Source organism: Bison bison, unplaced genomic scaffold (assembly GCF_000754665.1).
Source record: "Bison bison bison isolate TAMUID 2011002044 unplaced genomic scaffold, Bison_UMD1.0 scf7180017864331, whole genome shotgun sequence".
NCBI classification, from domain to species: domain Eukaryota; kingdom Metazoa; phylum Chordata; class Mammalia; order Artiodactyla; family Bovidae; genus Bison; species Bison bison.
In genome coordinates this window covers 4,298,570-4,312,788 of record NW_011494903.1, presented here as the reverse complement: position 1 = coordinate 4,312,788, position 14,219 = coordinate 4,298,570, and the positions used below count along the sequence as shown (strand labels likewise).

Here is a 14,219-nt window from a genome sequence, read left to right as displayed (position 1 = left end):
GAATACATTCCTAGGCAAGTAATGACGAGATCAAAGTCTATGAACTGTTTCACACACATACTGCCACAAACTGCTTTCCAAAAAAGTTAAACCAATCCATGTCCAGCCCAGTGGTGAGGGGGAACAGTCACTGCACTGCAACCAGTCACTCCACGTGCTGCTCTTAAAAAAAAGGTTTTTTTGGTGGTTAGCCGCTGTAGTGTAACCGAAATAGAAACATAATGGTGTATACATGAAACCTGCATGATGTTATTATAAACCAATGTCACCCCAATAAAAAGTAAATTTAAAAAATATCTTTAAAGAACTCTGAGAGACACTTACCAGATTCTATTACAGTTTCAGTACTGTTTGGAGGGACTTTTTTCCAGTCCATGAGGCAGGGTCCAGACTGAGATGAGTTACACCACTTAATTACATAGTCGCAGGTCATGTTGGGGTCGTAATTCCAAGTGAGGAGGATCCTATTTCCCATTCCAAGAGCCTGCTCTATTTTGAGATCATCTTCAAGAAAGAAGGATTTTTACTAGTGTTAAAAATAATGTTTTAAGGTAAACCTCATGAAAATGAGCCAGAGTTATACAAATCATTTCATTGTACATACACTGCAAAATGGTGCTAACCTAGATAAACCTTCAGCCAAGTTTAGAAATGCTGCTCTACGGCAGTTACTTGGTCATACAGATCAACTCTGCAGCTGGGAAAAAAGAAAACAAAAAAGAACCAAGGATCAGGTAGTGCCATAGCTGGGCAGGGACATGAAGCTCAAGAGCCATGATGAATGGGGCAGAAGGAATGAGCAATGGAGGGTCACGGCACAGCAGCACAGGGACGGGAGGCCGGAGAAGAGCAGGCACGGGTGGCCAGGACCTCCTTTCATCATCCACTATGGATGTGAGCGCCACGAGTGCAGGCGGGGCCTGTGCCTGCAGCTCCACTCTGCGCACAGACCACGCCAAGCAGGAGCACAGCCCCACGCAGTCAGGGAATGAATGGGTGTGCCAGCCCCTCACTTCCCTTCAAGGGAGACTGCTGTCCCATGGGTGGGTGGGATTCTGGAGACAGGACAGGGATGGGATGGCCAGTGTGGGCAGAGAGCAGTACGGATGCGTGAGGTGCAGAAGATGACAGAGGGGACTGGGGGCCATGGTGAGGTTTGATTTTACCACCTGCCAGATCTCAGCCTCAGTGATAGGGGAGGCCCAAGGTTGGGAGTAAGTAATTAGTGTGGGTTAGGACAGCGTGGCCAAGAGGGACATTTTCCAGAGAAACAGGGCAAAGAAGTAATTTCTCTAACTGATGCATATTTAAGGGCTCAGTAAAAAGCCATGGAAACGTTTTTTTGAACAAAATTTGCATTCATAAGCAACTACTACTGGATACAAGACAACAATTCGGCTTGGAATACAGAAGACTCTGGATACAACAGCTTCTTGGCTCAATGTGACTAAAAAATCCACACTGTCAGCCGGTGTTGAGGCAGTAAGGCCTCCAACTGGGGAAATCCTCAAGGAACCATGATTTGTTCTGAGTTGCAGTAACTGTCTGAAAGCTGATGGCCAGACCATTGTTAGTTCGGCAAATTACTACCTTCTGAGAGATACACCTTATGCGAAGAGTTGACTCACTGGAAAAGACTCTGATGCTGGGAGGGATTGGGGGCAGGAGGAGAAGGGGACGACAGGATGAGATGGCTGGATGGCATCACCGACTCGATGGACGTGAGTTTGGGTGAACTCCGGGAGTTGGTGATGGACAGGGAGGCCTGGCGTGCTGCGATTCATGGGGTCGCAAAGAGTCGGACACGACTGAGCGACTGAACTGAACTGAGAGACACACAGAAAAGGCAGGAATATAGCTTCTGAATTAAAAGATAACATAGGTATTGCCTATTATTCTGAGAGCCATGAAATACCTAACCTAAATCGGCAGCTTATCTTGCCACGGGTGTTCATATGTCTTTCCCTTGTTTTTGCCCCCACGGCACTGCCCGCAGACCTCTCCTCTCTAGCATGCACTGCTACCTGGGCTCTGGCTGCTGCTGTGTGTCTTGAAACATACTGTGTGTCCCTATTTCTTCCTCCTAATGTGTCCACAACTGAGTGGAACAAAGAACAGTTATGTAACAAGCAGTCAGACACTGCCCAGTGCCCTCAAACAAGAACTGAAAAGGTACTGAGGACCCAAACTGGACCAGTTTTTCTTCCTTCAGGAGTGGGTGATCACAGAAAGGTGACCCCATACTAGGGTGAGATAGCAAGTCAGGGGGATCAGGGAATGACTCAGAAGAGGAGCTAACTGGGCGAGGGGGCAGGAGTGGCCACTGAGAACTTGTGACTCAAAGAATTGTCAAGGCAGCTGAGGAAGAATGGACAGTCGCTGTTCAGTTCAGTCACTCAGTCATGTCCGACTCTCTTGACCCCATGGACTGCAGCACACCAGGCTTCCAGGTCCATCACCAACTCCGAGTTTACTCAAACTCATGTCCATTGAGTCAGTGTGTGATGCCATCCAACCATCTCATCTTCTGTCATCCCCTTCTCCTGCCTTCAATCGTTCCCAGCATCAGGGTCTTTTCAAATGAGTCAGTTCTTCACATCAGGTAGCCAAAGTATTGGAGTTTCAGCTTCAGCATCAGTCCTTCTAATGAATATTTAGGACTGATTTCCTTTAGGATGGACCGGTTGGATCTCCTTGCTGTCCAAGGGACTCTCAAGAGTCTTCTCCAACACCACAGTTCAAAAGCATCAATTCTTCGGTGCTCAGCTTTCTTTATAGTCCAACTCTCACATCCATACATGATTACTGGAAAAACCATAGCCTTGACTAGACAGACCTTTGTTGGCAAAGTAATGTCTTTGTTTTTTAATATGCTGTCTAGGTTGGTCATAGTTTTTCTTCCAAGGAGCAAGCATCGTTTAATTTCATGGCTGCAGTCACCATCTGCAGTGATTGTGGAGCCCCCAAAAATAAAGTCTGCCACTGTTTCCACTGTTTCTCCATCTGCCATGAAGTGATGGAACCAGAAGCCATTATCTTAGTTTTCTGAATGTTGAGTTTTAAGCCAGCTTTTAAACTCTCCTCTTTCACTTTCATCAAGAGGCTCTTTAGTTCTTTTTTGCTTTCTATCATAAGGGTGGTGTTATCTGCATATCTGAAGTTATTGATATTTCTCCTGGCAATCTTGATTCCAGCTTGTGCTTCCTCCAGCCCAGCGTTTCTCATGATGTACTCTGCATATAAGTTAAATAAGCAGGGTGACAATATATAGCCTTGATGTACTCCTTTCCAAATCTGGAACCAGTCTGTTATTCCATGTCCAGTTCCAACTGTTGCTTCTTGACCTGTGTACAGATTTCTCAGGAGGCAGGTCAGGTGGTCTGGTGTTCCTATCTCTTGAAGAATTCTCCAGTTTGTTGTGATCCACACAGTCAAAGGCTTTGGCATAGTCAATAAAGCAGAAGTAGATGTTTTTCTGGAACTCTCTTGCTTTTTCGATGACCCAGGGCATGTTGGCAATTTGATCTCTGGTTCCTCTGCCTTTTCTAAATCCAGCTTGAACATCTGGAAATTCATGGTTCACATACTGTTGAAGCCTGGCTTGGAGAAGTTTGAGCATTACTTTGCTAGTGTGTGAGATGACTGCAATTGTGCAGTAGTTTGAGCATTCTTTGGCATTGCCTTTCTCTGGGATTGGAATGAAAACTGACAGTCACTGTAACTCATCAAATTTAAAGGGGGCAATGAGGAATTTTAAAATTACATCAAAATTCTTTTCTAAAGCTTATACTGAAGATGAAATTTAGACTTTAAGAAGAATTTCTTATCAGTAAAGGATTCCTATTAATAAAGAATTGTCTTATCAATGAAGCTGTCATTTAAAATGAGTATTTCTTCCTAACTGTTTAAAAATAGCCTAGCTGATGTGTCAACTGTCATGGTCTTGGGAAGATGTGTGAAAGCAGTTCTGAATAAACTGTTAAAATATTTCTTCCTAAGAGTAGTATCTACTGCCATAACTCTACAACATTATGTGTTAAAGTAATTGGGTTTTATCCATCAGTGTAGATGCTTCCAGTCATACTGAAGGCTACTGCCTCTCCACGAATATTTGACAGCAAACTGCCTGTTCCTCCTTACTCATTAGCAGCAGCGGAGGATATGAGAAGAAAGCTGACATTATGAGAGCAAGCAACACCGTCAAGATGTTTCACCTCGGTTTCCTGTCCTTATATACTACTTCTACCTTAAGTACTCACCATTGGGAATTTCCATACTAGCTATTTTAGAAGGTGGTGATGAGCCGGCAGAATTTTTTGCCACCACACTGATGATGTAGTCATTTTTATCAAGTTGTAATTCTGCCCTGTGTTGAGTATCAGGAATCTCAGAAAGGGATTTTGTTTCCTCATCTGATGAATATGATACATTATAAGAAAGTATTTTTCCATAAGCTTCATTAATGGGTAAAGGCTATTAAAAAAAGAAAAATAAATTCTGTTATAAAAATTGGCAAAGGTGATGTGACAAGGCAAGGCCACTGAGTCTAAACCGGATACTTCACTAATCCTGACAAAGTAACATTAGGAAACATGAGTCGTTAACAGTGCACAGCACAGACTTTAAATCCACTGAGATCTGGATACATCAGGGAAGCAGTGCTGAACAAAAACTACGCTTGCTGTAAGCAGTCGAGTACATAAAAATATAAAAATTAAGTAACAAAACAATATCTAGCTTCATATTTTTCAGAAGGAAACCAAAAGAAGATGAGAAGCAGTGCTCTACTTAAATAAAATATTAAAAGTATGGCATCATGTTTTTAAAATAGTTACTGTTTTTTTCATTTTAAAGTAGTACTTGCTCATTACAGAAAATGTGGAAAATATTAAAAAGTTGGAAGAAAAATCTCCCATATTCCCATTTCTTAAATATTCTTACATTCTGGTATTTCCTTCAAGCTGTTTTTCTTGATGGAGACTTTTATTAAAATTGTTTCAATCATATTATACAATTGTCTATTTTTTTTTCACTTTTCTATAATACACTCTTTTTTTGGATAATACAGTTATATATATTTCTAATAGCTTCATATTTCATATAGCATTTTTATTAGTTTACCTGAATATTTCTTAAAAAAGTAGAATTTAAGTTGTTGCCATTTTTTTTCACAATAAAATAAACCTTTTGGTGCCACAGTTTTTTCCCCAGTTAGGATTAATTCCTTAATGCGGGGTCCCAAATCTGGACTTACAGGAAAGGAAATAAACATTCAAATGTCTTTATTTATATATCTAAACTGCTTTTCCAAACAATCCCTCCAATTTATGTAGCAGTGCATAGGACCCTCTGATCAAGCCACTAATACTCTGCTGAAGACACAGAGATCCCGGACAGCTCTCTGATGGCCTGGTCCAGTGAACACGCTACCATCCCAAGAATTGTGGATTTCATTTGATACTGTCCATTCCTTCACCTATCACCCCCATTCCCTTGGTTTCTGCACACTATTTTCTTCTGGTCTTCCTGCCCTTCTAACCTTCCCAACCTCCTCTGCTGGATCCTCCTCCTCTGCTGGTTCTTCAGATGCCGCCACCACCCACAATTCTACACCTGGCCTCCTTCTACACTGTGTGCTGAGTGATCAATTTACATGCTACTCAAAGCTATGTCTTTAGCTCAGACCTCTCTGGAGCTCCAGAGCCTTACACCAAACTACTGCCTACTGAACTATACTCGATCATCCTATGGTCATGTTGTGTAAAATCAACATGTCCAAAACAACTGAATTTTCCACCCAAATATGGCAGAACCATAAACTAGTCACTGAAGTTAGAATCTGAATTGCTTCAATATTTTTAATCCTTGGTTAAACATTCATCTAGTCTGAAAAATATCCTAAACTCTCTACATTGAAGTCATCTGTACAATCATTCCTATATTACTGCACAATCTGACAGACAAGTGAGAGTAGCTAAGGGATTTTTCCAATTAAGAATAAGAGGGGATGCACAGTCATATACAGACGACCTCCAAGTGATGGAATGTGTACACGACATCCTCACAGACTTCAAAGACTCACTTTAATCAAAGCCATACTGATGTCAAGTTTTTGTAAAAGTTTACTTTAAATAACAAAATGCACTATTTAAAAGAATCTGGTTATAACTATTCCTATGAAATCTGATGTAGAAAACAACTGTTTGTGGTTTTGATTTTCATAAATCAGCAATGAAAACATTTGCTCCAGTAAGGTTTATGCTCTAGCAAAACATAATGCAATTCATACTTTAGCTGAAATTTTAGAAAACTTTGTAAAACTTTATAATTGCTATACTGTAACACAATTTATTTAGGGGACAACAAATTATGCTGACTGATAAGATATAAAAAATTGGTTTCCTATTCACTGAATAGAAAATACAACATAAATACTTAGGATTCTAACTTGTGGTTTCTGGCTGCATTTCTGACTAAAGTGAGATAGATGGAATTCATGAAATCCTCGGTCCTTTATAAGTCTCATAAAATCAAACTGAAGAATGCCTAGACCTGAGACAGAGATCCTCACTACAAAGACTGTGGTACGTCTGCAGTGATGAGGAATCTGGGAGTTTTAGAAGCCAGGCTACATTCTCAGCAATACTGCAACTAAGCCAGTCTGGGAAATCCTGGCTCCCTAATAACCCAAGAACCATATGTAATTTAAGTAGTTTAGCATACTAAAGTTACTTAAATATTCAAGGAAAAATAAGACATTTACCTTCCAATATATTATTAGATTTCTTCCATCAGAACTCCACTCCCTCCAAATATCTGGTCCCTTTGAAGGAACTAGAAAAGAGATTTAAAAGTTAATATTTGAAGATGCATACTATGTCAGTTGATAAGATCAGTAATTGGGATAGCAGGGTTTAAAATTGAAATTCTCAATAAAAATGTGAAGCAGTTAGTGTTTCTAAGTCATTTTCCACTTAGAAAGTGGAGCAATGGAAAAGCTGAGCTCTGAACATCTGCAAAGCACAAGGTCCCTTACAATGGGTTAAAATCACCCTCACATCCCTCAGACGGATTGGGGCTGCCTCTCCATCTCACATCCTCCTGCTGCTGCTGCTGCTAAGTCATTTTAGTCGTGTCTGACTCTGTGCGACCCAATAGACGGCAGCCCACCAGGCTTCCCATCCCTGGGATTCTCCAGGCAAGAACACTGGAGTAGGTTGCCATGTCCTTCTCCAATGCATGAAAGTGAAAGTGAAGTCGCTCAGTCGTGCCCAACTCTTGGTGACCCCATGGACTGTAGCCTACCAGGCCCCTCCATCCATGGGATTTTTCAGGCAAGAGTACTGGAGTGGGGTGCCATTGCCTTCTCTGTCACATCCTCCAACCTCCCTTTATTCAAGCCTGCTCTGGCTACAGGTCAGCTTCCTGACTGTTCCTACAACATGCAGAGGACACCTACTCTAGTCTTTCTGCACTTTCTGTGTTCTCTCTTCCTCTGACTACAACTTTCCTCCTCTGAATTAACTATGTAGCTTCCTTCCCCACCTCCTTTGTATCTCAGATCAAGTGCTACCTTATTAGTGAAGTCTTTCCCAGCTACCTTATTTAAAATTGCACCCCCTCTCCCCAACCACTTGGCCTTCATTCCCTAGCCCTCTCTCTAGTTTTTATTTTTTTCCATGGCACTCATTGCCACCCAAAATACACTATTATATATGTAGTTTAAAAACTCATTTCTAATACTCTATCCTCTACACTCCATGGGCAGAGTGCTGTTTTATTCACTGCTATATTCCTAGTAACCAGATGATTCCTGACACATGGTGGATAATTATAAGTATTTCTTAAGTGAATTAAATGCCTTTATTCAATGAGGTATAAATAAAGTGTTTCCTCTTGGCAAGAACAGGTCATCAACTAAGGCAAAAGCTCCTGTGGTAACTAGTTTCCAAAAGGACCAATGATGCTGGTCACGGCCCCTGACATTCAGTGTGGTGGTCCCTCCTCCAGTGTATCAGGGTTGGCCTGTGCGGCCAGTAGGGTACAGTAGACGTGATATATGTTCCTTCTGAGACTAGGACATAAAGACATTGTGGAAGCTGCCTTGTTTTCTCTTTGATCACCAAATCTGGGTGCTGCTGGCTGCCATGTGAGGACACCCCAGCAGCCCTATGGAGAGGCCCGCACGGTGAGGAATGCAGACCTCATGCCAACAGCCATGTGAGTGAATCATCCTGAAAGCCAATCCTCCAGACCCAGTCAAGCCCGCAGCCCCCACTCACACCCTGATTGTAGCCTCCTAACAAACTCTAAGTCGGAGCCACTCAGCTAAGCTGCTCCTGAATTTCCGATCCAAAGACACTGTGAGATAACAAACGCCTGCAGTTTTAAGCCACTGAGCTCTGGGTAATTTGTCACAGCAACAGATAACTAGTATACCCTCTCTCGGGACTCAAGCAGGATCCAAGTAATTCTTGAATGCGTTGTAAAGATCCTCTCATCTCGCTCGTCTTCATGTGAAGAGACAAAATCTGGGTTAATACCTATCAGTTTTTGTCTCACTCTCTGCTTATTGCTTCCCCCATGGTTCAAACAATAAAGAATCTGCCTGCCATGCCAGGGACCTGGGTTCAACCCTGGGTCAGGAAGATCCCCTGGGGAAGGGAATGACAACCCACTCCAGTACTCCTGCCTGGGAATACGGACAGAGGAGCCTGGCCAGCTATAGTCCACGGGGCTGCAAAGACTTGGACATGACTGAGCGACTAACACACATTACATTTTTTGGAAGAAGTTTGATATTCCCTATATTATACAGTGCAAATAAATCTTTTGCTATCTTTTATTGAATAATTTCTGAAAATTACACCTATTTCTAAATTTTTGCTGTTTGTTTGAAAGTTGATATCTGGATTAATCAAGAATAGAATCTTATTCTGTCTTTAGAAATTATCATACTCGGAAAACCAGTTTCCTGATTTTATTGATATTTTGATCTGGGTGTACCACAGAAACTAAAGTTCAAGAACTTGTAGTCCCGACCATCCTTAGGCCTAAGTCACAATATTTTACCAAATTAGCTTTATTAATAATTGCTTTCAATAAAGAAACACTATAAATAGATTATTATAATTAAAATACCAGGAATAGGAGGAAAAAGTGTGAGAAAAACCACCCCATAATCTTACTAAATTTCAAGTTTGGTTTCCTATGTATCATCCTAATATCGTTATAATCATATTGTGGATAAGGTAGCTTAGCCGTTTCACATAACATAAGCCAAATATTTTTTCGTATTATCACGAAACTAAAACTCATCATTTAAAATCTTTGTATGGTATTTTACTGCTGCTGCTACTGCTGCTGCTAAGTCACTTCAGTCGTGTCCGACTCTGTGCGACCCCATAGACGGCAGCCCACCAGGCTCTCCCGTCCCTGGGATTCTCCAGGCAAGAACACTGGAGTGGGTTGCCATTTCCTTCTCCAATGCATGAAAGTGAAAAGTGAAAGCGAAGTTGCTCAGTCCTGTCCGACCCTCAGCGACCCCACGGACTGCAGCCTACCAGGCTCCTCTGTCCATGGGATTTTCCAGGCAGGAGTACTGGAGTGGGGTGTCATTGCCTTGGTATTAAATAATTACACCATTTATCTAAACATTCTCCTACTTTTAGTCACTCTGGTGACATTTTTGTTAAAAAAAAAAAAAAAGGTATAAAATTTCAGGATCTATAGTAATAATTAGTCATAAATCATTCAGTTAACTTACTGGCTTCTGTGGTTAAACACTGTTTTTCATTGCTCCATTTGCTCCATTTCCAGAAAGGGTCAGTAGAACAACGAATCCGAAAAGTATATATGGTATATGGATTTAACTTGTCCACAGTAGTAAGATAATTTGAACTTTCTACCCCCCTCATTGTGACATTCCGCTATCAGAAAACAAACATATATATTACATATGTAATATCATGTGTATATGAATAAATATACATATACATATATTTTTTAAAAGAAAGCCTCCCAAATTTGCAACATAAATTGACTGAATGTCCTAAGACTTTACCTCTATAAAACCAAAGACAGTTCATCTACTATATTTTAATTCTTACATAAAATTCAAAATCAGTGAAATTATGTTCTGCAATAGCAAAAAAATTAAAGTATATTTTTAATCCAAATGTTGAATCTAAGTAGTAATAGTCAATTAAATTATGCAGAGATGATGATATTCTGTCTATGGTTAATGGTGATGCAATACACCTTAATATAATTTAGTAATCTAAGATGACCTTGAGTATTAAATACATTATTCAGATATTTGGAAGCTTATTGGAGTCAAGCATCATTTATGCATTATTTTTTACATGGCATTTAGAAACTCTAGTGCAGTGTTAAACATGTAGAATATCCAACAAATATTTAAACCAAATAAAATTAAGATGAAGCAATCTGAAACAAATTTGAGGATTTGCATGCCTCCGGAAAGTTTCTGAGTTCTCAATTACTTATTGCAAAGGAACTTTCTGTGTTACATTTTGCAGTCTGACTGATTTTTTAGAAATTATCAGTACATTTCCAAATAACTATTTAAGTAGAATGTCATTTATTTTAGATCTACCCCAAATTACAAGATGGTGCAGCATAAAAGTCAACGTAAGTATTTAAAATGTATTAAAAAGTCATGTTTTGACTTATAATGACCAATTATAACTTGCTCCCATTGCTGCACTTAGCAGTTTTAAATACCACATCATCTCTCTGCTGCTGATTAGTCCATTAACTAACACAAAGGCTACAGCAAAATCTACTCATTCATTCACAAATTTATTGAGTGCCAGTTACATGCCAGGGACTATACTAGATCTGGACACATTCTGAGTAGCAGAAGTCATACTTATATTCTATAACACCTAGTACTACAATTGTTTTTAAGTGCTAAATGCAATACTGTTATGACACGTGTATGTATACACACACACACACACATATATTTATAATGGCTCTTAGGAAACCTCTATAATAAGTAATCTGAGAGCTTATACATGTGAATTTACTTAATTCTTTCTGAAAACTACGTATTTTATCCAAAATAATGTCAAAGGAAGTTTAGAGGAGAATCTTACTCACCAATTCATGCTCTGAGTTAGTTTTATTAATTTCAATTTGACATAACAGTTTAACTTTTGTAAAGTTGCCCGGTAAATGCCAGGAAAGTATCACAGCTGTTGAATTAATATCCTTCGCTTTGAGTGAAGTAGGAATACGGGGATGAACTGTAAATATAATTTTCAAAAATTACTTTAAAAGTTCTTTTCTAATATGACAAATGAGAGCCAAAGAAAACAAAAAACAGGAGGTGTGTTATTAGTGCTGATCAACAATGTTCCACCCAGTGTTTGTGGAAGACAAACCTCACATTTATGGCCTGACACCAGGCCAGCATTGCTTAAGAACCATTCATGCTCAAGGTTGCTGTTAGCCCCAGAAATACTAAAAGGTAGTCTCTACCTTTAAGGAACCCCTCCTTTACTTGAGGAAAAAGAAAGAAAATCAACAAGAGTATATACAGTAAGTCCAACGTGTGGTACAGATATTAACAGATACTGGAATTTGGCTGTAAGTAAGTGCAGATGTACAGTGAAGATGGGACTTAAGATGAGCCTTAGAGGATAAACCAAAGGAAACTGGCTAAACTACTGCAGAAAAGCATTTCAGGCTGGAGTCCTGGCAAGAACAAAGGCACAGTGAAGCAAACACACACTATATTGGTTATACTGCATACACCAATTTGAGTGATAGGAAAGAATCATGGGAAAGACAGGGTTGAAATGGCAGAGGGCAGATAAATACATACAAAACGGCCACTCAAATATAAAATGTAGCCTTTCTGATCTTAGGGGAAAAAATCAAGAAATAATGAAGTAAGGCAACAGGACCATCTACTAATCACTTGTACTCTGTCTTCTAATGTAAATGGTTTAAGCCCTTAGCCCCTGACGGTCTCTAAGAGAAGTCTTGTATGCTACTGCTCCATATATTGCAGAGCTGGTCTCAGTTGATACATGTGGAAAGACCATAGGAATGAATGCCAAAAAGACTGACCTCTTTTATTTCTATTTTGATCTATATATTACTAGGGTTGGTAAAAATTCAGAAATCATCAGTAGTAAAATGGAACAAACTATTTACTGATACATAAAACTATGTGGATGGATATCAAAGACATCATCCTTAGTAAAAATGCCAACTTCCTGTGGGCAGTAGTAAAGAATATATGTGCCAATGCAGGGGATGCAAAAGACACAGTTTGATCCCTGGGTGAGGAAGATCCCCTGGAGGAGGAAATGGCAACCCACTCCAGTATTCTTGCTTGGAGAATCCCATGGACAGAGGAGCCTGGCAGGCTAGAGTTCATGGGGTTGCAAAGAGTCAGAAACAAGCACAAAGGAACCCACAGTGTATGACTCCATTTACACACATTCCCCTATGACAAAACAATAGACATGAAGAACTGATTAGCTGTTTTCCAGGGACAGAGATTCATGTGTGTGTGTGTGTGTTGGTGGGGCTGCTAAAGTGACAGCAAGAGGCAGTTCCTTTGGCGTGATAGAACAGTTCTGTCTCTTAACTGTACTGGTGGGTTACACAAATCTATACACGGATCTGACTGCACAAAGCTACACACATACCACACACAATCAAACGCACAAAAACTGGTGAAAACGGAGCAAGGTCAGTAGTCAGGCTCAGTATTGAACCAGGAGGGTCAACTGCCTAACTGAAGTACAGTTCCGTAAGATGATACTACTGAGAAAGTTGCAAGGAGGACTCCATTATTTTTGCAACCACCCCTGAGTCTACAATTATTTCAAAATAAAAAGTTTTTAAAAAATTGGGCAAAAATATTTTCAGAAATCAAAAATTATTAGATAAAGCCACTTACAATTTCTATGAAACTAATTCAAATTTTTATTTGAATTCAATAAAATAGTGAAACTTGAAATTTAAATTTTAAAGATTTTTAAATGAAATTTAAAAAATGAATACTAAGTAACTATAAAGGAAATAATCAGTTAAAAAAACAAATCCCTAGAAGCACTTTTCATTAACCTCGAGACACTTTACCACTTCTAAAGTTATTTTTAAGACACTGGTTTATGTAGCGACCTACCTTTTTCAGTTATGTTAACTAAAAGTGTTGATTCTGTCTGACCCAGAAGATTTTGAGCATTCAATGTAAAATTGTGTATTTCTTGATTTGAAAGTATTTGAAAGAATAACTGGTAGTTTTCATTTGCGGACACTTCATCTCCGTTAAATCTAACATATTTTCCTGAAAAACTGAAAAAGAGAATATTAAGGAATATTAAAACAATTTCAAAATGGCAAGAGATATATTACAGAAAAAAATGGATGAGTAAATTTCAAGTAGTTTTTCCAAAAAGGCTTATATTTCCAAGTGTAGATATATTACCTACTCAGGAAAGAAAATACATACAATGCAAAAAACAGAAGAAAATAATCAGCCATATTCCCACTACTCAGACAGTCTCTGTTCATATTTGAGGGTTCTTCTTTCTAGGCTTTTAAAAAAAGACGACAAGAATATTGAGTCTGCAATGTGCTTAAATGACAGTGTTTATAATATACCCAATTTTCTACAGCACATTTTGTTTTATATCTTTTGTATAAATGAAATAGAACATCTCCTTATGTCATTTAACATCCTTCCAGTGTGCTCCTTGCTGTCTGACAACCTCTCCCAAAGACCTTCACCTTTCAAATAAAGTGTAACTTGTACTGCGTGGGCCCTCCAAGGACGTCGGTCTTCCTGGATTCCACGTGCAAATGATTTCTTTTAAATCATATGTCTCACAGTTCAGTTTTTGAGGAATGTCTGGTGGATCTAATTAAAAAATGAGAAAAAAAATAAAGCAGTTACTTTCGTTACATATACCTTCCCTAAAAAATGTTGCATTTTATAAATGTTAATTACATTTTGGGCAATTTTCTTAAAAAATAAAATAATTTGCTTATTACATTTTGAATGATGCAGCAATTACCATTCTTTGCATAGCATGTTGTGTCAGAGTTCATATTACATTAGGAATGATGGCTTAAAATATACCTAAGAGTGACTATTAGCTCATTCGGAAACTTCCTCCTAGCAACCTTAAGAGATCAACTATCATGTTTTTCCCTTAATCCCATTTCAGAGT

General features: G+C 39.2%; 1 protein-coding gene across 2 annotated transcripts in view; it reads right to left on the bottom strand.

Moving 5' to 3' along the window:
- Window positions 1-14,219, bottom strand: part of LIFR (leukemia inhibitory factor receptor alpha) — a 110,810-nt gene that overhangs the window by 17,433 nt on the left and 79,158 nt on the right. For both annotated transcript variants that reach the window (XM_010853752.1, XM_010853751.1), the window contains exons 8-14: window positions 13,777-13,906; window positions 13,172-13,341; window positions 11,128-11,273; window positions 9,767-9,929; window positions 6,764-6,834; window positions 4,260-4,473; window positions 325-504 (exon numbers count right to left, since the gene is read on the bottom strand). In XM_010853752.1, coding sequence (XP_010852054.1) covers window positions 325-504; window positions 4,260-4,473; window positions 6,764-6,834; window positions 9,767-9,929; window positions 11,128-11,273; window positions 13,172-13,341; window positions 13,777-13,906 — 1,074 coding nt within the window. The remainder of the gene's footprint in view (window positions 1-324; window positions 505-4,259; window positions 4,474-6,763; window positions 6,835-9,766; window positions 9,930-11,127; window positions 11,274-13,171; window positions 13,342-13,776; window positions 13,907-14,219) is intronic.